Source organism: Nothobranchius furzeri, chromosome 2 (genome assembly GCF_043380555.1).
Source record: "Nothobranchius furzeri strain GRZ-AD chromosome 2, NfurGRZ-RIMD1, whole genome shotgun sequence".
NCBI classification, from domain to species: Eukaryota; Metazoa; Chordata; class Actinopteri; order Cyprinodontiformes; family Nothobranchiidae; genus Nothobranchius; species Nothobranchius furzeri.
Genome location: NC_091742.1, coordinates 93986181 through 94010352, shown reverse-complemented (window position 1 = coordinate 94010352; position 24172 = coordinate 93986181). Strand labels below are relative to the sequence as shown.

General features: G+C 44.8%; 1 protein-coding gene across 3 annotated transcripts; it reads left to right on the top strand.

Annotated features, from left to right (window-relative positions):
• The first annotated feature begins 123 nt into the window (after positions 1–123).
• Positions 124–22810, top strand: LOC139066158 (gastrula zinc finger protein XlCGF57.1-like). Of its 3 annotated transcripts, none has more exons than XM_070548249.1 (4): positions 124–511; positions 662–774; positions 14817–15326; positions 20810–22810. In XM_070548249.1, the coding sequence occupies exons 2-4, from the start codon at positions 765–767 to the stop codon at positions 22030–22032; spliced, it is 1743 nt and encodes a 580-aa protein (XP_070404350.1). In that variant the 5' UTR covers positions 124–511; positions 662–764; the 3' UTR covers positions 22033–22810. The 3 variants fall into 3 exon arrangements, with proteins under 3 accessions (XP_070404350.1, XP_070404349.1, XP_070404348.1); XM_070548248.1 differs by having other exon boundaries at positions 124–518; XM_070548247.1 differs by having other exon boundaries at positions 124–774.
• The last annotated feature ends 1362 nt before the right edge of the window (positions 22811–24172 follow it).

Here is a 24172-nt window from a genome sequence, read left to right as displayed (position 1 = left end):
TAGTTCCCTTTTCTGACAACCAGGGGAGCTGAACAGGCACATGGGGTAGTGTTTTGGAGGGGCGTGGTTTGTAGGGGCTGCGTCTGCAGCTAGGTATTATTGGCTTTTGGAGAGAAGAACAAAAAACATTACATCAAATATTTTGTCTAAAAAAACCACCAGCGGAAGTTATGTATGAGTCAGGTGTCTTTTATTCTGCTCCAGCAGGTGGCGGTAGTGCACCTTTACGCTGGTCACCGACCACCGGAAGAAGCAGAAACCGGAAGCTGCTAGCAGATCTAGCTTGTTGTTCTGGTGTGTGAGGAGAATATTTGAGGCTCTGCAGTAAAAATGTCTTCACTTCAGTCTCTGGGAGAGTTGATCAGCTAAAGCGACTAACTGCTGCTGCTGCAGAAATCTTCTCACCAGGCTGTGGAAACTGTCTTCTCCTCCTCAACAACTTGGTGGAGTTCTTTCCAGAACCAGAGAAGATATTCTGCGGTCTTCGTGACAATCGGAGCTCCAGAATCAGGTTGTGGGTGAGAAAAGCTTTTCTCTAGACTTCCTGCCCTCTGGATCTGCTGCTGTTCCTTTGGCCAGAACCAAAGCGTTGGATCTTTAATCTCCTGCGTTGTTCTGAAGCAGCATCTTAATCAGCTCTCCTGCTTTGTTTCTATTGCAGCTGTTAGCTAAACACGGCTAAAGAAAACCTGCTACCACTTCAGGATCATCCATCAGCTGGGACTGATTCATCGTGTGTTCTTCACCACCTGGACCTGGACAGCATGGACACAGGTACTGGTGGATGAATGAATATATTGTCAGTCTATTGTAACCCTGGCGTCAGATTAAGTTACCACTTATTCAAAAATAATAATAAATAGGCCAGACTCTAGGTCCAACAGGATTACCTTACAAATTACCAGTGAGTGGGAAATGGAATAGCTGGATCCAAAGAATGAGCAAAAGAACACAGTTGCACCAGATTTGTAATTTTATATAGAAATATGAAAATAGAACAAAAATACTGCAGCTGCAATAGACATATAATTAAACAATTAGGCATTTCCCCCTATATCAGTAAACCTAGTCAGGTTGAGCTCAAAGTCAGTCTTCTATTTGGTCGTAGTCTAGTCAAAAGAAAGTCTCCTCGGTCTTGTAAAACTCGGGTTCAGTGGTCTGAGTGGTTACCACTGGAATGTTGGCTCAGTATAGAAGAATGATGTTCTCCTGATCGGGATTCAGTTCAGTTCGGGCACAGGCTCGCCATCTCCATCCGGAGAGAATCCAGGACTCCAATCCACTTCAGTCCCGTACCGAGCATAAAAACCTAGCCTGCACAACAATAATGCAATTATTGTTTACAGCTAAATAAAATTCTCATCTCTTATTCTCACAGCTATAGCTTTTACAATCTTTTCTTTCTTCATCCTTCAAATTACCATAGTAACAATTTACATGCATGTACATTTGTTTTTTTGGCAATACATGAAACACTTTTTTAACTCACGTAACTAATAGTTTGAATCTTTTTTTTTTCCAGTTTTTAACCAGTTTTTCTTAACAAGGATTATGATTAGCATGTAACCATAGAGTAATACAAAAATTACACAATAACAATATGATAATCAACAAAACTGACGTTTAAGATCCACAATATTCACATTCATTTGGAAAAATAAAACAAAAATAATTATTTGTTCCCTTCTTTTAGCAGAGTTACCATTAACATCCATTAAAATGAACTCATGTGGCTGGCCAAAGTCAATTAGCTTTGGTTAGCAGGTTGCTAGCAGAGCTTAGCAAGCACATGGCGTTAACTCACCAAGATGAGGTATTAGCGTGCTTGAAGCGCCAGCCAGGTGCGCAGATAGGGTGGGGGACGGGGGGATCTGTCCCCCCCAGATTCAGATCGACCCCGATCCGTCTCCCTCAACTAAGGCCAGAAAGAAAACAAAATCGGAGATTAAGCGCTTGAAGCTCCTTTTTCCAATTACAAAGAATGCAGCATGACGTAAACAAACACGACTCCAGAGGCGCCAAAGTGGTTGCTGCTAGGATGCAGGATGAAGCAACGATTACTGCGTATTTAAAAAAGACCAACAGTGTAAGTAGGCGGGACCGATCTGTTTATGCATGTTGGTTCTAGTTTCAGTACGTTGTTGTCAGTGTTGGGACTTACTCGTTAGAAGTTTCAAAGCCTCATTGCTGACTTTAACAAGTCTCATTTACAAATATGATCCCTCATGAAGTTACTACTTTACACCAGAAGATGGTGGAGATGTGGAACCTTCAGGCTGAGCAAAGTTTGGGAGTTTTTAGAGTTTGATAAACGCTGCTGAGAGGCTCCCAGTCGGGGAGAGGAGGAGATGCGCGCAGCATGAAGAGCGCAAATGTTAGATAAAACGTATAATTGCCGGCAGGTCTGGTCTTTGTTGACTGATCATTTTGTCTGGTCATGACTGACTCTGATTATGAAGCAGAATATTTGACTCTGATGAAGAAATTCACTCATCCAGCCGGGAAGATTGACGCTGCAGCAGCGTCAGACAGCTGGTGCTGCACGAGAGGTGTGTGGAGTTTACAAGCTCCAAACGTTGGGTTTGATGTTGGTTTAACCTTCTCTGGGACGTGATGGATGTAGAAACTATAGTAAAAACACCGCTAACGTGACAGACGTAGCGACAATGTAAAAGAAATGCTGTAAAAAGGGGCAGATGCCGATGCGTTCTGTATGGAAGTCAAGTGTGCCACATAATCATAAAAAAGGTAAAATATAAAATTTAAAAAGAGATTTATATATTTATATATAAATAAAAACTTTCCAAATAATGAAAATTTCTAAATAACGTAAAAATACGAAGGAACATCTGTTGGTCAGACTGAAAAGTTTGGGAACCACTGCTCTAAGTGATAAGTGAATATCGTGTTTTAAATTTTATGTGCAGCTTTTTAGGGTTTTTATGTTTTCTGTAAAGATCGGTATGCTGAAAATAATTTAATGTTTTGCATAAAGCATGAGGTTTTGGTTAGTAATTGATTGGGAGAATAACAAATGACTGAGTTAAATATTGGGGCACCTCTGTCAGTCCACCCCAGGGCAGCTGTAGCTACATCGTAGCTCACCACCATCAGTGTGTGAATGTGTGTGAATGGATGAATCAGGGGTGGACCGTTAAAGCGCCCGAGCGCCAATGGCGCTAAATTTTATCGCCGGGCGGTAAGTACTTGACGACTTACCGCCCGGGTGGCGCCCAAGCCTTATTTGCCATTTACACACCGGCTTTCGCCTACATCATGGCCCCGCCCTGTAGGAAGCTGCCGTTTTCGTTTCGTGCGCGTGAACCTGCGCGCCTCTAGCCACGTACTGCACCTGCACGATTCGTGCACGTACTGCACGATTAGTTATGGTCACGTGAACTATAAGTTCACTATTAAAGACGAAGTGGAACCACGCTAGAAACACACAAGCACGCAGGAAGATCGCGCCACCACAGGGATGGGATTTCTTGACGAAATCTCCGGCAAAACGCTTTAAAACTGGTGAGGGGAAGTGAGACAGTTCGAAACGGTATGAAGCAGAGAAGCGTGTGCGTAGGTGGAATGATTCTTGGCGGTTTAAAGAAGACGGGAGGCGCAGAGAATGGCCGTGTTCGAGTTGAGCAGCGACTCGCCTGGAAAACAGACGAGAGCAGACGGAAGCAGCAGGGGGAGTGGCTGAAAGCCGGACACAACACCGGCGTTTACGCCGGGGACACACCCGCTGCGGAAGCGCCCGAAGCGAATCGCTTACGAAGTCCGGCCGCTGCTCGCCGCTCCTCAGTTCAGATCAGACGCGCCCCATTCGAGGCGCGCCTCGGCTCAGCTGTGGTTTTTCCCTGGTGTCCTCAATTTCCTCCTCTACGTGTGTGTGTGTGTGTGTGAGTGAGTGAGTGAGTGAGGAGAGAAGAGAGAGAGAGAGAGAGAGAGAACCTATGGTGTGAACCAGTTGTTTCTGCCAGTTGAATCTCTTGGATTTCCCTGCATGTGTAGCTCGGGGTGACGATGGCTGAAGATATCGCGTTAGCATTCACACTTGTTCAATTTTCAATTTTAATCCTGGTGCCTGTTAGCAGCTGAAACACATCCTCACGTGCTTGTGAATATCATATATTGTATATGGAGACCTGACTGTAATAATAAGTAAAGGTTAGCAGCTGTAGCTTCAGTGTGCTCATAAGAAACGTGACAAAAGAAAACAAAACACATTTCTCTTTATGGCCTATATTGTTGTTATCATCAACGTAACATGATTTACAGAATACATGTGACCAACTAACATTTCATGTTCTACCACCGGATGTTTGGATCAAAATATGAACCAATCAGATCTTAGATCAGGTGAGAGCCAGGCGTTTCCCGTCATCCTCTAGGTTTTGCAGCCGAGGGAGAGCAACTGCAGCGCCTTGCTCCAAAATCTGCGGCCGCCTTGATCTCACGAGGTTATCGTTGCCTACGTATGCATGACGTCAGAGCAAGTCGGCGTCAATTCGGACACAAATCTAACCGGCATGCACTGCTCGCCGATCACTGATAGTCTAATCTGCGCAGAAATGGCTCATCTCGAACACGGCCAATGGCTCGAATACAGCAAAGCGGAGTTGGTGATGTACTGCGTTGTATGCCGGAAGTATGCGACGACAAAATCGTGTTTTGTTGAGGGAACAAACAAATTCAAACTTGAATACGTTCTTATGTTTGTGAATGTGTACAAAATAAAAGTTTATTACATTTAAAACGGTTCAGTTGTTATTTTGACTCGTTTTGGCAGCTGACCAGCGGGGCCGGTAGATTCTTGGCGGGGCCGGTAAATATTCAGAGTTACCGGCCCGGCTGGCCGGTTGGTTTTGAAGTTAATGTCCACCCCTGATGAATGATACACTGTAGTGTAAAGCGCTATGGAGTCCTTACTCTGAGAGGCGCTACACAAGTGCGGGTCATTTATCATTTATCGTGTTGATCAGGCAGAGCTTTGTTGCCAGCGTTCCACTGTATGGAGCTAGGATTGGGACAATATTCAGAAAAAGAAGAAGAAGAAAATATCATTTCTATAGCGCCTCTCAAGATAAAAATCACGAGGCGCTAAACAAAAACAAAAAATAAAAAAAAATTGTAAAAATATAAAAAAGCATTTAGAAAATGTTTAAAGATATATTTAAAATGAGCAAGAATAAGCAATTGCGATTTAAAAGAAAAAATGTTAAGAAAGAGAGAGGGAATAGGGAAGAGGGAAATCAGTGGATCCTGAGGAAGGTGGAATAGGTGGGGAGAGCAGAATAAAGAGGGAGTGGTGAAGAAGGTCATACAAAAGCCAGCTTGAACAAGTGAGTCTTCAGCTGCTTTTTGAAGGAGACCACTGAGTCCACTGTTCTCAGGCTCAGGGGGGGAGAGTTCCAGAGTCTGGGGGTCACAGCAGCAAATGATCTGTCACCTTTGGTTTTTAGCCTGGTGCGCTGCACAACCAGTAGGCTTTGATCACTGGACCTCAGGGACCTGCTGGGGGTGTAGGGACTAAGAAGATCACCAATGTATGATGGTGCTTGTCCATGTAAGGCCCTATAGACCAGAACCAGGATCTTGAAATGAACCCTGAAGTTGACTGGCAGCCAATGAAGCTGGAGGAGAAGCGGGGTGATGTGGGTGTGTTTGGAGGACTTGGTCAGAAGCCGAGCACAGGCGTGCTGAACCACCTGTAGACGGTTCAGGGAGGTTCTGCTCAGACACGTGAAAAGAGAGTTACAGTAGTCTAAGCGTGAGGAGATGAAGGTGTGGAGAACTGTCTCAAGTTCAGAGCGGGACAGAATGGGACTCAGCTTAGCAATGTTCCTGAGATGGAAGAAGGAAGAGCGAACAAGAGAACTGACATGAGAATCCAGGGTGAGAGCTGGGTCAAAGGTCACGCCAAGATTCCTGACAGAAGGTTTGGTGTGAGAAGCAAGCTGACCAAGAGAGTCTCTGACTTTGGGAACCAGCTTGTCTGGGGCACAGATGAGGATCTCAGTCTTATCTTCATTCAGCAGAAGAAAGCTCCCAGCCATCCAGGTTTTGATAGTCTAAGCAGGTGTGTAACAGCTGCAGCTTAGACATCTCATGGGGCTTAAAGGATATGTACAGTTGGATTTCATCTGCATAAAGATGGTAGGAGATTCCTTTGAAGGAGCTCAGGATGTGCTTAAGAGGAAGCAGATAGAGGAGGAAGAGTAGAGGCCCCAGCACAGAACCTTGTGGGACACCATGGGTAAGAGAGGTGGTGGAGGACCTAAACTTGGAGACGGCGACAGAAAAAGAGCGCTCAGAGAGATAAGAGGAGAACCACTCCAGAGCAGATCCTGATAGGCCTACTCAGTCTCTCAGCCTCTCCAGTAGCAGGTGATGGTCAACAGTGTCAAAGGCTGCAGTCAGGTCCAGCAGGACCAGAACAGAACAGTCCCCTGCATCACTGTGAGTCAGAAGGTCATTAGAGACCCTAAGAAGAGCTGTTTCAGTAGAATGAGCTCTACGAAAACCTGACTGGAAGCTATCATAGATGTTATGTTCATCAAGAGCAGCTGTGAGTTGTTTAGCCACAACCTTTTCCAAGATCTTGGAGATGAACAGAAGTTTAGAAATGGGTCTGAAGCTGCTATGGAGAGAGGGGTCAAGACTCGTTTTTTTAAGAAGCGGGTGGATTACAGCATTTTTAAAGTAAGCAGGGACCTGACCAGAGACCAGAGAAGCATAAATTATAGAGAGCACGCTGGGACCGATGGACTGAAAAGCACTTTTAAACAAAAATGAGGGTAAGATGTCGAGGGGGCATGCAGAGGTCTTCATAGAGTTAACTAGTTTGGTTAACTCAGGCAGAGAAACAGGAGCAAAGCTATCTAGGATGATGGGTCTGGTTGGAGTCAGGAGAGGCAGCGATAAGGCTGAAGGAGAGATGCTAGATCTAACCTTATTGACTTTGTCCACAAAGAAAGACAGAAAGTTCTCACAGTCTGCAAAAGAGTGGATGGAGGCTGTAGCAGAGGCAGGAGAGACGATGCTGCTGATGGTGTTAAACAGCACCTTGGGGTTCCCTTTGCTCTGGGACACCAGGTTGGAGAAATTGGAAACCCTCGCATTTCTGACTGCAGAGTTAAAGGATGACAGAAGATCCTTTAGGTGCAGCAGATGGACGTGGAGATGGGTTTTCTTCCACAAACGCTCAATTTTTCTGCACTGGCGCTTCAGGCTGCGAAGGCTGTCATTAAACCAGGGAGTAGGGTTCACTGCAGGAACTGATCTGGTTCTGACAGGACAGATGTTGTCCAGAATGGAGAGTCAGTGCTCGTTAAACTGAGAAGTTAAGGAATCTGGGTCGTTATCAGAAGAACAGGGTGGATCAAAAGCAGCAGAAAAATTGCTAGCTGTGCTCTCATTAACAGGGTTCCCACGCGTCCTGGAAAATCTGGAAAACCTGGAAAATGATAGTCCAATTTTCCAGTCATGGAAAACACATGGAAAATGGGGGGAATTGCAAAATGTCCTGGAAATTTTTGAGTTGTCCTGGAAAATAATTTTCCCTCCTTGTGGATAAACAAACGGATTATTGGGCAATATTGGGCTGCAGCGCTTCTCCTTTCATTTCTGCATCTAGCTGGCACAGTGCCCCACATGATGCTTCCAACCAATCAGATTGCATATTCCCCTTCAGTTCCAGTTCCACTTCTGTTTTTCTAACTGTCTTTTTTGCTAGATTTACATATTTTTCACCCCTAGATTTATTTCCCCAAAGAAGGGCCAAAAGTAGCGACTCGGTTCACGAGTATTGCTTTATTGCAGTTTATAGAGTGAGAGGTTTTTCTCCTTCTCTCTGTTGAGTGACAAAGGAGCAGCGGAGAGCTTTTGTTTTTTTCACTCTGCGTTGAGACGAGCGAACCTGACGAGAGCTTCAGGATAGCAACGGATAGCAGGTAGTCTACCGGACCCGCGCTCCACTCAGTAATTCATACTAGTTCTATCGTCCGACAGCAGAAACAAAAAAATGTGAATGAGAAAAATGTCATGAATTTGATTCTATCAAAAATAATAAGTATGTGCTCAGAGGACAGAGCCTCAGCTGTTCATACTGTTTTTAGCTAGCTACACAGACCGCTGCCAGGAGGCAGTGAGAACTGAAGACTGGCATGGTCGTTTGAACAAAGTTGTTAACGTAATTAAATTGAATTCAACACGGTTAAATTAATAACTAGAATGATTTTAAGTGGTAACTATATATTTATCATAGTAATGCTACGTACAGTCCAGACTAAAAAAGTAGCAAACAACTACAAGTACTTATCAGTGAGGTAGAAAAAAAAAATTCTCAGGTCCAATATGTCTGTGGTGTTAGCGGGAGATATTAGCCTAGTCATCTACCCTGAATCTTGTTTCTGGATGACTGGACTAACCTAAAATGACCAATACTGGAACAACAAAATGCAGTTTAACATCCAACTATGTGAAATAAGCAGTAAAGTGTAATGTGGTGTGTACAGTAAGTATAATACATAGAATATGAAAGATATGAAAGAGCTATGGTTTGAAAAGCAGGCCTAATTTATTGAATAAACAGTCAATATAAACAGTAACAATCTTTCAAAATATGTCTTTGTGTCCTTTATAGGCAGGAGAGTGTGATGTCAGGAAGACGGTGCAAATTCAAAACTGTTCAAAACTGGCTTTTTGCTAGCCCCAAGACTCTCTGCCTGTGTGTTGGGGTTTACCCCGGGGGATGAGAGGGTAGCTTCCCTGTGCCTTCGGGTCGGGGAACGGGTCCTGACTGTTGTTTGTGCTTATGGGCTAAATATCAGTTCAGAGTACCCACCCTTTTTGGAGTCCCTGGGACGAGTGCTAGATAGTGCTCCATCAGGGGACTCCATTGTCCTGCTGGGGGACTTCAATGCTCACGTGGGCAATGACAGCATGACCTGGAGGGGTGTGATTGGAAGGAACGGCCCGCCTGATCTGAACTCGAGTGGTGTTTCATTATTGGACTTCTGTGCAAGTCGCAGTTTGGCCATAACGAACACCATGTTCGAACATAAGGATGCCCATCGGTACACTTGGTACCAGGGCAGCCTAGGTCGCAGGTCGATGATAGACTTTGTAGTCTTATCATCTGACCTACGGCCATATGTTTTGGACACCCGAGTGAAGAGAGGAGCGGAGCTGTCAACTTATCACCACCTGGTGGTGAGTTTGATCAGATGGCAGGGAAAGATGCTACATAGACCTGGCAGACCCATACGCATAGTGAATGTCTGCTGGGAACGCCTGGCAGAAGAACCTGTCAAGACGGTCTTCAACTCCCACCTCCGGCAGAGCTTTGACCGCATCCCGAGAGCAGTGGGGGACATTGACTCCGAATGGGCCTTGTTCCACTCTGCGATTGTTGAGGCGGCTGCTGTTAGCTGTGGTCACAAGGTGGCCGGTGCCAGTCATGGTGGCAACCCCCGTACCCGCTGGTGGACACCAGAGGTTCAGGGAGCCGTCAGGCTGAAGAAGGAGGCCTACAAGGCGTGGCTGGTCTGTGGGTCTCCAGAGACAGCAGACAGGTTCCGGATATCCAAGCAGGGTGCAGCAGTGGCAGTTGCCAAGGCAAAATCTCGGGCGTGGGAGGAGTTTGGTGAGGCCATGGAGAAAGACTATCGATCGGCTCCAAAGAGGTTCTGGCAAACTGTCCGGCGCCTCAGGAGAGGAAGGCAGCAACTCGCTCACACTGTTTACAGTGAGGATGGGGAGCTGCTGACGTCAACTGGGGCTATAGTCGGACGGTGGAAGGAATACTTTGAGGAGCTCCTCAATCCCTCCTACGCACATTCCGAGGAGGAACCAGAGCCAGGAGACCTGGAGATGGACTGTCCAATCTCAGGGGCAGAAGTTGCTGAGGTAGTCATACAACTACACAGCGGCAGAGCCCCAGGGGTGGATGAGATTCGTCCTGGGTGTCTCAAGGCTATGGATGTTGTAGGGCTGTCGTGGTTGACAAGTCTCTGCAACATTGCGTGGTCATCAGGGGCAGTTCCTGTGGAGTGGCAGACTGGGGTGGTGGTCCCCATCTTTTAGAAGGGTGACCTGAGGGTGTGTTCCAACTATAGGGGGATCACACTCCTAAGCCTCCCTGGAAAAGTCTACTCCAAGGTACTGGAGAGGAGGGTCCGATCGATAGTTGAATCTTAGATTGAGGAGGAGCAATGTGGTTTTCGTCCTGGCCGTGGAACTGTGGACCAGCTCTATACCCTTGCAAGGGTGATGGAGGGGGCATGGGAGTTTGCCCAACCAATCCACATATGTTTTGTGGATTTGGAGAAGGCTTATGACCGTGTCCCCAGGGGCTCTCTGTGGGGGACGCTCCAGGAGTATGGGGTGGGTGGCTTACTGTTAAGGACCATTCAGTCCCTTTACCAGAGGAGCGTAAGTTAGGTCCACATAGCTGGTAGTAAGTTGGATCTGTTCCCGGTGAGGTTTGGACTCCGCCAAGGCTGCCCTTTGTCACTGGTTCTGTTCATTACCTTTATGGACAGAATTTCTATTCGCAGCCGTGGTGTGGAGTGTGTCGAGTTTGGTGGCAGGAGAATCTTGTCTTTGCTTTTTGCGGATGATGTGGTCCTCCTAGCTTCATCCAGCTCTGACCTTCAGCTCTTGCTGGGTAGGTTCGCGGCCGAGTGTGAAGCGGCTGGGATGAGGATCAGCACCTCCAAATCTGAGACCATGGTTCTCAACCGGAAAAGGGTGGCTTGCCAACTCCAGGTCGGGAGAGAGGTCCTACCTCAAGTGGAGGAGTTTAAGTATCTCGGGGTTTTGTTCACAAGTGAGGGTAGGAGGGATCGGGAGATCGACAGGCGGATTGGTTCAGCTTCTGCAGTGATGCAGACGTTGAGCCAATCTGTCGTGGTGAAGAGGGAGCTGAGCCAGAAAGCCAGGCTCTCGATTTACCGGTCAATCTACGTCCCAATCCTCACCTATGGTCATGAGCTTTTGGTAATAAATGAAAGAACGAGATTGCGGATACAAGTGGCCGAAATGAGTTTCCTCTGTAGAGTGGCCGGGCTCAGCCTTAGAGATAGGGTGAGGAGCTCATACATTCGGGAGGGACTCGGAGTAGAACCGCTGCGCCTCCGGATTGAAAGGAGTCAGTTGAGGTGGTTTGGGCATCTGGTCAGGATGCCTCCTGGACGCCTCCCTGGGGAGGAGTTTCGGGCATGTCCTGCCGGCAGGAGGCCCCTGGGTCGACCCAGGACACGTTGGAGAGGTTACGTCTCCAATCTGGTCCGGGAACGCCTTGGGGTCCTGCCGGAAGAGCTGGTGGAGGTGGCCGGGGAGAGGACGGTCTGGAGCTCACTAGTTGGGATGCTGCCCCTGCGACCTGGACCCGGATAAGCGGAGGAAGACGACGATGATTTCAATCAGCACAGTGAATTAACCAGGTTCAGTTGCTGAGCAGAACAAAAACATGACATGGAGATGACTTGATGATGCCACAATGTCACATCTCTGGTATGAACTAAAGTAGAGAATAACTTCTGTTTCAGTTGTGTTGCATTGTAAGTAGAGGAAAGCAGGTGGGATTGTGAAAGACAAAAATCTTTCCACAACTATATTGTCAAAATAACGGTATAGGTAGGTACAATATCATATATGTTTCTAAATATATCGGGATATCGGTAGGGATGAGTACCGAATTCGGTACTTTTTAAGGTACCGACCGAATTCCATAGAACCGACCGAACACCGATTCACGTCATTTCAAACGGTGCCTCGTTTCGGTACTGCCAAGACAGTTGCGCATGCGCAAGAGCGTTATGTCGCCGGTCCCTGCGAGCCCGTTGTAAACAGAGCAAGCATGGTAGAAAGAACGCACGCTAAAGCTTGGGTCCACTTCACTAAATGTGATGGGTAACTGGGTGATGAAACTAGCGACAGACAACGATCTAAGTGAGACATCCTCATCTTAATCTGCTCCAGTAGGTAAATAAAATGTTTAAGATAACGTTACCTTGATTTGTTAGCTTCCGTTTCGCTAATGGTGCGTTCGCTTTCTCCTCGGAACTCCGAATTTCCGACTAGAAGAACATGAACGCGCTCTAAAGTTTGGCTTTACTTTACTAAATGCGACGGGTGATTGGGTGAAGGTAAAACCAGTGACCATTATCTAAGTTTGAGGCATCATCGTTTTAATCTGCTCCAGCAGCTAAATAAACTGTTAAAGATAACGTTAGCTTGATATGTTAGCTTCCATTGCCACCATTGTTATCAGCTAATGGTGCGTTCGCATTCTCCTCGGAAATTCTAACTTCCCAGTAGGAAAAATCAAATGAAAAAGGACGGCAAAAGGAATGAAGATACACAGTAAATTTAGTTCACAGTAAAGATGTTTGCTTCAGTTTAATTATCAGCTTATAAAACTACAAGGACGATGTTAAAATACAAACTTGTATGTTATTTATCGTGATATTTATCAAATATGGTTATATATTGAGAAAAATATCTATTTAATTATAAAAGAGAATTAAAATAATAAACACTCAAAAGTATCGAAAATTGGTACCGTTAAGTACCGGTATCGACTCGTAGGTACCGGGAATTAGTACCGGATCGATTCAAATGTCAAAGGTACCCATCCCTAGATATCGGCAAACCATAGTTATGATAACTTGACTTGTACACTGAAAAAGTCTTGAAAATGTCCTGGAAAAGTCCTGGAAAATAATTTCAAGAAAAGAGTGGGAACCCTGATTAAGAAAACGAGAACTAACCATAAGGCGAGCAGGAGGTGGGGACGCAGAAACTGACAAGTTAAAGAAAATGCAATGGTGATCTGAAATATAAACATCCTCAGGACAAACGCTGTCAGCATTTAGACTCAGGGTAAAAACAAGGTGTAGAGTGTGCCCCCTGGTGTGTGTGGTGCCAGAAACATGCTGGGTAAAGCTGAAGGAGTCCATAAGGCTGGAGAAATTAATGGCAAAGTGATCAGAGGGATCATCAACGTGGATATTAAAGTCACCAACAATCACCAGTCTGGACAGCTTCACAGTGGAGGATAGAAAGTCACTAAACTCCTGAAGGAAAGAACTGTTTGGACCAGGTGGACGATAGACCACAGCACAGTAGAACAGGTCCTTACGCCCAACTTTAATCAGCTGCAGTTCGAAGGAAGCAAAGTGACCAGAGGCTGTAGAGCTACATGGAAGATGGTCTCTGAAAACAACAGCTAGGCCTCCACCATGACCAGAACCCCGGGGCTGGCTAAGAAAAGAATAACCACTCGGGCAGAGTTCAATCAGACCAGAATAATCAGATGTTTGCTGCCAAACTTCAGTCAGAAACAGAAAATCCAGGTTTTTAGAGAGAATTAGATCATTGAGCAGGAAGGACTTATTGTTAACAGAGCGGGTATTTAATAGAGCCATGCTGAGTGAGGTGGAGGAATCAGAAACTACAGAAACAGCTGGAGTTAGTGGACGTAAATTAGGAGGGTTAGATCCACGGTGTTTATAAAAACCACTTATGGAGGGAACAGGAGGAGAAACCACTGAGGAATGAGGATAAACCAACCTTAAAAAACTTGGACCGATGAACCGCGTTGCAACGCGGCCTGGCGGGAATGCGGAAGTGGCGCTCAGGTCGCCAAACAAAGGAAGAGAAGCTAGAAGATCACTGCAATGTTTACCAGATAAACCACGCTTTTTGAGAAGTCTTATTCTCACCTGGATTCCTGCTCGTTTACCTCTTTTCCTCCGACGTTTTCCCGGGACCGGACAAACATCGCTGGAGGCGCGCAGCTCGGGACCGTCGTTTGGCCAGTGCGCCACTCAGGTAAACAAAGAGGATGGTATGTCCTCGGTGCATCTTGGGCGATCGTGAACGAATGGAAGGATAAAAGAGTCTGGCGATCATAGGAGATGGTAGCAGGGACACTACTGAAGAGGATTGCAGACAGGAGCAAGGTGGAAAAGAGGAGGTTAGTGGAGAAAAGTTTGAAAAAGTGTCCGGTGACTGCGACTAAGCCAAGCACATGGAGCTTCAGCTCCTGGGGAAGCTGTTTACAGCTGGTTTAATACGAAAAAAGAACAAAGTCTGGGTGGAGTGAGGTGAGTTTCCAGGGATCGCTGCAGAGATAAACACCTCCCAGTCAGACGCAGCTACGCTCACCAACACCCGTCTGTATGAGCGTCAGAAGGCTCAGCTAATAACCGGACCATAAGGAAGTTCATGATGCTGGAAGAGCAGCCTTTCTCTGTGGTGGAAGAAGAACCAAGTTTATTCATACAGCACGTGTCCCAGACCGAGGTCACGAAAGGAATCACAATAAAACGCTGAAAAATAATACAATGAGTAGAAAACAACAGGCTCCGCCCACTGCTCAGTCACTAAGTAACCCACTACTACTACTAATAATAATAATAACAACAATAAATCTCCCAAAATGCTAATTAGTAAGATTCCTTTGCTTTGTAGTGCTCTAGCCTGCTGAGAGCTTAAAAGTGAAAGATTGTTACTGACAGCAGCTACATCTAAGTGTTTATTCATTTTCCTTTTGACTGAATAGTTGCTGATTTGATCTTGGAGACGTTTCTCCTCACATAAGCTTCAGATCTAAAGCTTGGGTTGTGAGTAGGAGGCTTAGAAGTTCTGGTCAGAAACAAACACGCTGATTGTGATGGAAGTTTTTATTGTTCCTAAAGTAGAAATCTGTTTTTATCTAAATGAAGTTCATGTTCTTGTTCCTTTTTCCCACATCATGTAGCCAGTATCACTCATGGTGTAACATCATGTGTCTGTGTTTCCTACAGATGTTCCACAGCTGGTGCTGGTTAAAGAAGAAGCTCCTGAAGAACAGAGTGCTGGTGTGGACCAGCAGGACCCAGAACACCTCCACATAAAGGAGGAACAGGAGGAGCTCTGGACCAGTCTGGAGGGAGAGCATCTCTGTTTGAAGGAGGAGACTGAAGCTGTCGGGTTTCCTGTTACTGCTGTTTCTATAAAGAGTGAGGATGATGAAGAGAAACCTCTGGTCTCACAGCTTCATCAGCAGCAAACAGAAGACAGAGATGTTCCAACCAGCAGCTCAGCTGACCAGATGGCAGCAGAAACTGGTGGAGGAGCAGGAACTAGCAGGAACCCAGATCTGAACCCTCATGAACAAACATCTGTTTCTTCAGAGACTGAAGTTAGTGGAGATGATGAAGAAGATGATGATGATGATGATGGTGTGAATCTGGACTCTGAGCTGTCAGACTCTGGGTCTGAAACTGGAGATGAAGATGATGACTGGAATGAGAGCAGGTCTTCTGAGTCAGATGGTAAGTCTGTCAACAAGTTCTTCACAAGTGGTCTCTCCAGAGACATGTGAGGGAGACAAGTCATCCAGCAATAAGGTCTTCAGGCTGTTTGGTTCATAAGAAATGTGTTAGAGTGAAGCAACATGTAGACTCGTGCAGGAAAGTCCAGAAGAAACCTAAATCATTTACAGTGGGGCAAAAAAGTATTTAGTCCGCCACCGATTGTGCAAGTTCTCCCACTTAAAATGATGACAGAGGTCAGTAATTTACATCATAGGTACACTTCAACTGTGAGAGACAGAATGTGAAAAAAATCCATGAATTCACATGGCAGGATTTTTAAAGAATTTATTTGTAAATCAGGGCGGAAAAAAAGTATTTGGTCAAAAATTCAACTCAATACTTTGTAACATAACCTTTGTTGGCAATAACAGAGGTCAAACGATTACTATAGGTCTTTACCAGGTTTGCACACACAGTAGCTGGTATTTTGGCCCATTCCTCCATGCAGATCTTCTCGAGAGCAGTGATGTTTTGGGGCTGTCGCCGAGCAACACGGACTTTCAACTCCCTCCACGGATTTTCTATGGGGTTGAGGTCTGGAGACTGGCTAGGCCACTCCAGGACTTTCAGATGCTTCTTACAGAGCCACTCCTTTGTTGCCCGGGCGGTGTGTTTGGAATCATCGTCGTGTTGGAAGACCCAGCCATGTTTCATCTTCAAAGCTCTCACTGATGGAAGGAGGTTTTGGCTCAGAATCTCACGATACATGGCCCCATTCATTCTGTCCTTAACACAGATCAGTCGTCCTGTCCCCTTAGCAGAAAAACAGCCCCAAAGCATGATGTTCCCACCCCCATGCTTCACAGTAGGTATGGTGTTCTTGGGATGCAACTTAGGCCTAGTCCACACGTAGCCGGGGTTTTTTAAAAATGAATATCCGCCCCTCCAAAAACTTGCATCCACACCACCGCGTTTTAAAAACAAACTCTGTCCACACGTACCCGGATAAATACGTTGTTAAGGACATGCCAGACCTGTAGGCGGCAGTACTTCCCCCGTTCTTAACCTCGTCCTTCGTCTGTGGTCTTCCGCAAGGAGCAGTAATTCCGCTTGCAAAAACAAACAAGCAGAAAGCGCTTGGACAATTGATGGATCGGGTAGTGACAGAGCGCAGCTCTGAGGGCTTCCATGATGCCGGCTAGTGTAAACACAGGTCGCGCACGTGATGTCAGCATTTTTTGTCGCGGAAAGTGACGTTGCAGACCTTAAAACTCCGGTTTTGTCCGTCCACACGCAGACACCCAAAACGGAGAAAACGCAGATCTTCACTTTGGCCGGAGTTTTTAAAAAGATCCGTTTTCGTGTGAAAAAACTCCGTTTTCGTGTGGATGACAGGCCAAAACGTAGAAAAATATCTACGTTTTGGCAGATCCCCGGCTTCTTGTGGACAGGGCCTCAGTATTCTTCTCCCTCCAAACACGATGAGTTGAGTTTATACCAAAAAGTTCTACTTTGGTTTCATCTGACCACATGGCATTCTCTCAATCCTCTGCTGTATCATCCATGTGCTCTCTGGCAAACTTCAGACGGGCCTGGACATGCACTGGCTTCAGCAGCGGAACACGTCTGGCACTGCAGGATTTGATTCCCTGCCATTGTAGTGTGTTACTGATGGTGACCTTTGTTACTGTGGTCCCAGCTCTCTGCAGGTCACTCACCAGGTCCCCCTGTGTGGTTCTGGGATTCTTGCTCACCGTTCTCATGATCATTTTGACCCCACGGGATGAGATCTTGCGTGGAGCCCCAGATCGAGGGAGATTATCAGTGGTCTTGTATGTCTTCCATTTTCTGATAATTGCTCCCTCAGTTGATTTTTTCACACCAAGCTGCTTGCCTATTGTAGATTCACTCTTCCCAGTCTGGTGCAGGTCTACAATTCTTTTCCTGGTGTCCTTCGAAAGCTCTTTGGTCTTGGCCATAGTGGAGTTTGGAGTCTGACTGTTTGAGGCTGTGGACAGGTGTCTTTTATACAGATAATGCGTCCAAACAGGTGCCATTAATTCAGGTAATGAGTGGAGGACAGAAAAGCATTTTAAAGAAGATGTTACAGGTCTGTGAGAGCCAGAGATTTTCCTTGTTTGAAGTGACCAAATACTTATTTTCCACCCTGATTTACAAATAAATTCTTTAAAAATCCTGCCATGTGAATTCATGGATTTTTTTTCACATTCTGTCTCTCACAGTTGAAGTGTACCTATGATGTAAATTACTGACCTCTGTCATCATTTTAAGTGGGAGAACTTGCACAATCGGTGGTTGACTAAATACTTTTTTGCCCCACTGTAGTCATGATGACTGTGGAGAACGTTTTACTACAAATGTAAATAAACAAATCACATGAGAGTCCACACATAGCAGCTGCTGTTCCAGAGTATGGGCCAGCCTCATCCCACCCATACTCTGCTTCTGGCCGCTAACAAGATGGCGCCTGTGTTTGGAATAGCCACAGGTCCGTTTCCACATTCCCGCCTGGCCACGGGGCAGCGCTGTGTCTCCGTCCATGTTTCCTCGGGTCTGTTTATCCTGGTTCTTCAGTGGTTTCCCTTCCTGTTCCCTCCATGAGTGGACTTTACACACTGTGGATCTGACCTGCTAACTCCAGCTGTTTATTTCGAGGCTGCACCATGGGTGCCCGTCCGCACCCGTTATATGGATATACACTGATGGCGATCCGCTGATGGATCTAAATACCCCGGGGAATCCAAGTAGCACCAAAGTTGTCAGCGTGAGTAAACAAACGTACTGCATGCTAGAAATTAAGTCCGGGTTGCAATAAACGGGAGTTTTCCTTTAAGCATATAAGCGTGAATATACAACTACGTGTCGGACTTGGTATGCTAATTAAGTTGGGCTGTGAAGCGCCTCCCAAATTCGCTGTTTATGTTTTTGTTTATTTATTTGGCAGACAAAACTTGGATCAGAGACAACTCGCGTGGGAAATTGCAATGTAACCATGCAGCGTCTTCTGTTTGTCTGGGAGGCGGAGGCTGCTTTACGGCATCTGGCTGTCGTGTGTGTCGGTGTACTTGAAGAAGGCTGTGTATAATAGTCCATAATATCAATACCACAGGGATAGAATATCTAATTTAGATACCACTTTTTGTATCGATTTATATCTAGGTATCGATTTTTTTGACAACACTACTCCGTATCCCCAGATATGTTGGATGAAATTGTTGGAAGCATGAAACCATCCAGCTCTGCACTCGACATCATTCCATCCTCTATTGTTAAAAATGTTTGGCCAGTTATTTCAAATATGGTTCATAATGTAATCAACTCTAGTCTGCAGTGTGGGGAAGTTCCAAAGAGTCTGAAAAGAGCTGTAATCAAACCCCTTCTTAAGAAACCCGGTCTTGAAGTCTCGGTATTATCCAATCATCGAACTATTTCTACGCTGCTATTTCTTTCTAAAGTTCTTGAGAAAGTTGTTTTTAAGCTATTGTCAGACCATTTAGATAATAACAAATTTAAGAAGTTTTTCAATCAGCTTTTAGAGCAAAGCATAGTACTGAAACTGCACTTGTGAGAGTGTTCAATGACATTTACCAATATACTGATGTGGGTGACAGTCTTTTTATTACTCTTAGATCTGACCGCTGCTTTTGATACTCTTGATCATGTTATACTTCTCAATCGACTGGAGAATTTTTCTGGTCTCTGGTTCAGCGCTCTTCTGGATGAGTTTATACCTGTCTGACAGGTATAATAATGCATTGAACTTATATAGCGCTTTTCAAGACCCCCAAAGACGCTTTCACACACTCTCACATTCACACACTGCTAGTGATGGTAAGCTACTTTGTAGCCACAGCCGCCCTGGGGCGGTCTGACAGAGGCGAGGCTGCCATTTGGTGCCGTTGGCCCCTCTTACCACCACTAACACAGGCAAGTTGGGTGAAGTGTCTTGCCCAAGGACACAACAGCAGGATACCCCTGGCGGGAGCTGGGATCGCACCCATGACCTTCCGATCATGAGGCAACCCGCTGTACCACCTGAGCTACTTCTGCCCCGTTGTGACTGTTAAGATTGGTAGCTTCTGCTCAAGTGATGCTTCCCTGAAATATGGGGTCCCACAGGGCTCTGTACTTGGTCCTCTGCATTTCAATTTATATTTGCTCCCTCTTGGGGCCATCTTTAGAAATATGAGCTTGACTTTCATGTTTATGCTGATGACTGTCAGGTCTATGCTCCTGTTAAAGCTAAGGATTTAGCTCTGAGTTGTCTTCGTGAGGTTAATAATTGTGGATGGGTTGTAATTTTCTCCAGATTAATTAGTCTAAGACTGAGTTTATTATGTTTGCACCAAGTGGTGCTCCTGTAGTTACTCAGTCTCATATGATGCAAAGGATGTTGTGTCTAATTTGGGTGTTAAGAATGATTCTCAGCTTAAATTTGACGTTCAAGTCAATAATGTGGTTCAAGTATATTTTTTTCACCTAAAGAATCTTTTTAAGTCTTTTTGATGAGGAATCGTTTAGAGAAGCTTATTCATGCATTTAATGCATTTTGTTTAGACTACTACAATTGTCTTTACCTTGGTGTTGATCATGGATGTATTGCTAGGCTGCAGCTAGTTCAAAATGCTGCAGCCCGTCTTTAGACTGGCACTGGTCGATTTGATCATATCATTCCAGTGTTTGCCTCTCTGCCTTGGACCCCAGTTCAGTTCTGTGTTGAATTTAAGATTTTGGTTCTGGCCTACAAATGTTTAAATGGCCTTGCTCCTAACTCTGTTTCTGGAATTCTAGTGCCATATGTCCCATCTTGTGGATTAAGGTCAGCTGACCTAGTGAGCAGAACTAACTGTCATCACAAGCTGCTGATCTAGCAGCATGATGCTCATTATTATTTTATGGGTTACAGACGAGTGTTGATGCTCTGTGTTTTTATTTCTGCAGCGAGCCTTACAATCTCACCTCTTTCCACCCACAGTTTCTTCTTAAAAAACATATTACTTTTACTGTTTTGACGCATTTTAACGAGCTTCCTCCGCGCCGTGATTTTGTTGTAGGATACAAACTTTACAGCACTCTCACGGAGTAAAGATTCGGCAGATATATTTGTTAACATTTTTGCAGCTGCACGTCTACAGTGTTAGGGAAAGGAAGGGAGGGGCCGACACAATGCTGCTGTCAGGGTATCTCTAGGCTCCACAGTAGCAGCGACGGACGGCTGGTTTGACCGGCTCTGAGAGGCGCTAATCAGAATTTGCAGATAGCATTTTTTTTCCTTCTACCAATCGCATAGTGATGTCTGGACTTAAAAGCAACTCTTTAGATTCATAGTTATTTATTAAAGTAATGCATTACCATAAATAGTAATGTGTTTACCAACATTGGTTATGTATATTACTGATTGCAAAAACACACCTAGGTCTTTTGTCTTGTCCTTTTACTGAATATTTTTCTTTTATATATTTCTGCTTTGTTCACTGCAGTTTCAAGGAAGAGAGAAGAGACGGATGAGAAACCTCTGCTCTTACATTTCCACAACCATCAAATGAAAGACGGAGGTGTCCCAACCAGCAGCTTGGCTGGGCAGATGACAGCAAAAGTTGGTGGAGGAGCAGAAACTAGCAAGAACCTAGATCTGGACCCTAATGAAAAGACATCCGATTCTTCAGAGATTGAAGTTAGTGGAGAAGATGAAGATGACGTGAATCTAGACTCTGAGCGTTCAGACTCTGGGCCTGAAACTGGAAACAGAGACCATGGCTGTAATGAGAACAAGTCTTCGGAGTCAGATATTAAGACAGTCAACAAATCATTTAGCTGCCCTGTGTGTGGTATACGGTTCCTCGACAAGTGGTCTCTTCAGGAACATGTGAGAGTGACAAGTCATTTAGCAGTAAAGTCTTCCGAGTGTTCGGTTAATACAAAATGTGTGAAAGAGAAGCAACATGGAGGCTCATGTAGAAAAGTCCAGAAAGAACCAAAATCATTTAGTTGTGATGACTGTGGGAAAAGATTTAGCCAAAAGTCCAAATTAACCCGTCATATGAAAGGCCACACCGGGGATAAGCCTTTTGCCTGTGAGCTCTGTGGGAAAAGATTTTGCCATAAACATCATTTAAACACACACATGAGAGTCCACACAGGAAAGAAGCCTTTTGCATGTGAGCTCTGTGGATACAGATGTACTCAAAAGGCACATTTAAATGATCACATGAGAGTCCACACAGGAGATAAGCCTTTTGCCTGTGAGCTTTGTGAATACAGATGTACCCAAAAGGCAAGTTTAAACACACACATTAGAGTCCACACAGGAGATAAGCCTTTTGCCTGTGAGCTCTGTGGATACAGATGTACCACAAAGTCACTTTTAAATGATCACATTAAAGTCCACACAGGAGAGAAGCCTTTTGCATGTGAGCTCTGTGGGAAAAGATTTAGCCGTAAACATAATTTAAACACACACATGAGAGTCCACACAGGAGAGAAGCCTTTTGCCTGTGAGCTCTGTGGACTCAGATGTACCCAAAAGTCACATTTAAATGATCACATGAAAGTCCACACAGGAGAGAAGCCTTTTGCCTGTGAGCTCTGTGGGAAAAGATTTAGCCGTCAAGATAGTTTAAACAGACACACGAGAGTCCACACAGGAGAGAAGCCTTTGCCTGTAAGCTGTGCGGACAAAGATTTAGCCGAAAGACAAATTTAAAGAGACATACGAGCATCATCCACACAAGGCTCGAGGGATTTATTTAACAACAGTACTTCCAAATGTACTATTTAGTTTTTTTACAACCTTAATATTAGTCTTGTACCTCTGCTCAACTATTGTTTATGAAGTCCGTACTCGGCCCTTGAGCTACCTCTTCTTTTGATTTTAATTTCAAATCTCCTTTGTTTTTTAAACTCAGACCTTAACCAAACATTTGAGAAGTTCATTCATGAATTCTGAATACAAAAAATTATTACTTAAAGATTAAGAAAAACTGTTATACCCTCCTGTATTTAAGAAACAGACAAGACAACAGGCACATGATGGTTGTAGTACATAACCCACTGCAATTTAAAGCTGTTAGATACCGGTGGCGTCTGCTTTAAACAATTTATCTGTATATAAAATAATAGCATACAATGTTGTAATAACTGCAGTTTAAAAATAATGTGTCTTTATTCATTTGGAGCCCCTCAGAAGAAATCCCACCTTAAAGGCTGTGGAGAGACAGCTGGGACTGTTGTCAAGAAGTCATAAATTACAAGGCGGCTCTGTGGAGACTCCATTCTCCTACAATAGCATTTTGCTATTCTAAGCAGGCTTAGGAATGTGCCTGTACCAGAGTTTTTAGAGATGCTGTTGCAGAGGTATAAGCAGTGGACAGATGCCGGAAAGACAGAACCACTTTTGGGCTGCATGGTTCTCCACCAGTGTACCGATGCTTGTATTAACATGGACTAGATTGTAATAAACCGGTTATCTTTTTTAACTCAAACTTTGCCATAATTGAGTCATAGCACTCCAAGAAACAGCTCAGTATGAAAATTAACCACGTTCCCTTTATTTCTGATGACACAACTAATCACTGCTGGTGGACAATTAATCACAGACACTTAACCCTTCTGTATGCGTTCTGTATTCTGTGTGAACAAGGCTTCACGCACTCTCTCAGTAGCGCTGCATCGTGCGGTTGTCCGGTTCTGATTTTTTTCATGTAGTTGTGATTTAGGCATTTTTTTGCCATTATCACTAATAAAAGCTGTGGGTTTATTCATTTGTGAATGAATTAAGCAATACAGATCACAGTCCAATGTTTTAGTTTAGTTTTGATTTTTAAGTAAGGTTCAGCAAATGCTGTCGAATCACTGATAGCCATCATCTGGGAAGTGAAATATGAACTGTTTCCAAGTACCGCTGTAATGTGCTTGCATACCACTAGGCAGAAGAAAAAATATTTGTATATAGCATCTCTCAAGATAAGCTCACAAGCAGGCACGTGTCTGAAGTGCCCAAAGCGCCCTTTTTCCGGTCTTCCATCAGATTTTACCGTTCAAAACTGTAATACTTGGATACGGTAGAGGCACTAGGACCATGCGGAGGCAGCCTCCTCTAGCTGAAGCCTATTTTCCCTTAGACCTGCCCACAAGCTCACTGATTGGCTCTGCCATGTCAGGCTAACGTGTGATTGGCTGTCCCTCTAACTCGCTGCCATGGAGACGACAGACCGGTGTTTTGCTTGTCAGCAGGAGTCTGCGTTCATCTACCTGTAAGTTTTTATTCAGCCTGAATCACGTCAGCTCGATGGATTTTAACCTCAGAGCTTTTTCTTACATTAACATTTGAGTCCGTGGTTAGTGTGTGTGTGTGTGTGTGTGTGTGTGTGTGTGTGTGTGTGTGTGTGTGTGTGTGCGCGCGCGCACGCGTTTGTGTACTTGTCTTTATATGCTTAAGTGGACACATTAACTGTAACGTGGAAATTTACATTGTGGGGACATTTTGCTGGTCCACACAATGCTGACTATCCTAAAACGTGTTTCAGAGGTAAGGTGGTAGTTAACCTTTAGTTTAGATTAGTTTAAGTTAGGGTTACGAGTCAAACTCCATTAGTTAGGGTTAGCGTATGAGTTAGGCATAGTAGAGTCACTAAAATGAATGGAAATGAAAAGAGGTGTGTGTTTATGTTTATGTTTATTTAGCAGACGCTTTTATCCAAAGCGACTTACAATTTATAACCTATAGGGCATGTTGTGATCTCTGGGGGAAACCGGAGTACCCGGAGGAAACCCATGCATGCATGGGGAGAACACGCAACTCCACGCAGAAAGGCCGCAGCCAAGTTTCGAACCTGCAATCAGCA